Source organism: Penaeus japonicus, unplaced genomic scaffold (genome assembly GCF_977035675.1).
Source record: "Penaeus japonicus unplaced genomic scaffold, GWHDUDI00000001_assembly GWHDUDI00000018, whole genome shotgun sequence".
Taxonomy (NCBI): domain Eukaryota; kingdom Metazoa; phylum Arthropoda; class Malacostraca; order Decapoda; family Penaeidae; genus Penaeus; species Penaeus japonicus.
Window position 1 is genome coordinate 21056066 of NW_028234420.1, and position 2500 is coordinate 21058565.

The window sequence follows — 2500 nt, forward strand, 5'->3', positions numbered from 1 at the left end:
TGGCATCATTAGCGATCATGTACGGCGGCGTCTCTCGCACGCAGATCTAGGCTGCGCTCGTGTTCCTCCTCTCAGGTTTATGCAACTTTCTTTCAAAATACATCAAAATTGGAGAAGGAAATAAACTTCAATTGTCTTCCCAGGAGGGCTCTAAAAGTTATAAATATATTCGTTAGTTTTTTTTAAGGATGATGCAAAGCTTAAACAAAAAAAAAAAAAATCAGAAATAACACACAAGGAGATGATCGCCATACAGAAGAGTAAAACACACACACACAAATGTGTGTGTGTGTGTGTGTATATATATATATAGAGAGAGAGAGAGAGAGAGAGAGAGAGAGAGAGAGAGAGAGAAATAGAGACAGATAGACAGAGAGAGAAAGAGAGAGGGAGACAGAGAGAAAGAGAAAGAGAGAGAGTGAGTGAGTGAGTGGACAGAGCGAGAGAGGAGGAGAGAGAGAGAGAGAGAGAGAGAGAGAGCGAGAGAGAGAAGGAGAGAGAGAGAGAGAAAGAGAGAGAGAGAGAGAGAGAGAGAAAGGAAATAGAGTAAAAACTGCAGTGACAAAATTCAGCCACCCACCAGCGGCCTGCCCGACGTACCTTCAGGCTTTTCCGATCCGTGACTAAGAAAAGGGAGATGCGCTCAGAAGGGAAATGTACATCAGTTCCTCGTGGAAAAGAATAGCAAAAAGGAAGCTAACAGGAGTCAAGCATTATGTTCTGCATATTTCGAAATGTAAATGCAGTAAAGAAACTATGTCAAATATTGATGATCATGTATGGATAATTAGCAGTGAAATAGTAAGCCTCATGTTGATTTCACTCTGGAATAAGACAGACGAGATAATCGAGATGCCGACGGGATGATAAACAGCAACACAAATGCAGTGCAAACCAAAGAACGCGCCAAACATTGCCTGGTGGACAGCCCAACAGTCCTGACGCGGCCCGCGCACGACTATGCCAATACAGTCCCTAATGAGCCCCCCCCGTGGACTGCATCAAGTCCTGACCGTCTTTTTTTCGAGCCAAGTGCCATGAACCGTAAATAACTAGAACAAAAGATATTTATGCAACAGCCCAAATATGTGCTTTTCACAACCCCGTCTCAGTTCGGGTCTCTCTGCATGTCTGTTTGTAAGGCTGCTTATCTATTTGCCTTTCCTTTGGCATATGCCAATTTTAGGCGCCTGCGTTTGCATTTGCAGATTTTTGTGTCACCTTTTAACGTGTTATGATCTGCTGTTTTTTATAAGTATTTTCACTCGGGGTCCAACATGCCGTTATTAGGATCATACATCTGATGCTGAGTTAGATATGGAGCATAAATAATATGAAATGTATGTTTCAGTGCCACTAAAAGCAAATATTGCACTGGAGAGTTACTGGCTATAGCCTTACTGAGACATTATAAATACTTGCTACTATGGTACGCAACAAACTATTGCCAAACATTACTCTAGCTGGCAACACCACGGATAGTTTTTTTGGCGGGAAAATGTTGCCGCGCAACCCCCAGCGCCAAAACCCGATGTTGTGTCAGAATCCGACAAATATTTACTTTTCGTTCTCTTTGTCTTTTCCTTCGCACAAGATAAAATATATTAGCGTAGCTTTAAGCAGAAAAGTCTTGGTAAATGATATTTTTGTGGAAGGTTCACTGGAGACAAAGGAGGAGCGTCGTTTCTCAATCGTTTTCTTTTACTTTGGAACTATTTGCTCAGTGTTACCACATAATTTCTTTAAAGCGTCAAGTATTTTCTTCCTTGGAGTTAATTAATCCACACGACTCTTCAACTGGCTATTCGGCTATCAAGAGTCTGTGATGGGTCTCACTAGTCTAGCCTTTATATAGCGCCTCGTAGTACGCACACGTACACATCCGCTCCCTGCGAGATCCTAATCACATGGTACAGTTTGCCTAGGAACGCCGCCTCGAGGTGATTTATGTAAGCGCCTTAGCAAAGATGGCGTTTGTGCTCGGAGAGCATGAGTAAGTGAAGAGATTAACGTAGGATTAAATGCTCCTCGTTGATAAGATGCTGCTCCGATGGTGATGGGAGGGGTACTTTCAGCAACACGGATTTTAAAAATGATATTAGCAATAATAGCTATCAATAATCATGATAAAATATGATGAGATATATATATGACTCAAAATGATGATTTGGTACAGTCCGAGCTGCCATGCTATTACTGTGCTAATGAAGATAAGAATAAAATTAAGGTAAAGATAATAATTATGATGACAATAAACAAAACAACAATAACACTAGTAATGATAATTAGTATAAGATGATGATAATAGAAAACAAAAATCCAAGTAGCAATACCATCGCTATTTCCAAGAATAATAAGAATTACACTAGTAATGACAGTGATGAAGGTTATGGCAGCGGATTATGAGCTTTAGGTGTAGTCCTAAACACTGGAAAATGAAAGTGTAATGATAAATCAAAATATCTTTTTTCAGTCGTTCTTCGGGACGGGACGTACAACA

At 40.6% G+C, this 2500-nt stretch overlaps 1 protein-coding gene across 1 annotated transcript in view; it reads left to right on the plus strand.

The window, feature by feature from the left end:
* LOC122263997 (uncharacterized) overlaps nt 1–2500 on the plus strand; it is a 97493-nt gene that overhangs the window by 87751 nt on the left and 7242 nt on the right. Inside the window, exons 5-7 of the mRNA XM_086546399.1 lie at nt 1–75; nt 929–1044; nt 2474–2500. The exon at nt 1–75 is cut by the window's left edge and continues 41 nt beyond it; the exon at nt 2474–2500 is cut by the window's right edge and continues 124 nt beyond it. Of these exons, the coding sequence (XP_086402525.1) occupies nt 1–75; nt 929–1044; nt 2474–2500 (218 nt within the window). The remainder of the gene's footprint in view (nt 76–928; nt 1045–2473) is intronic.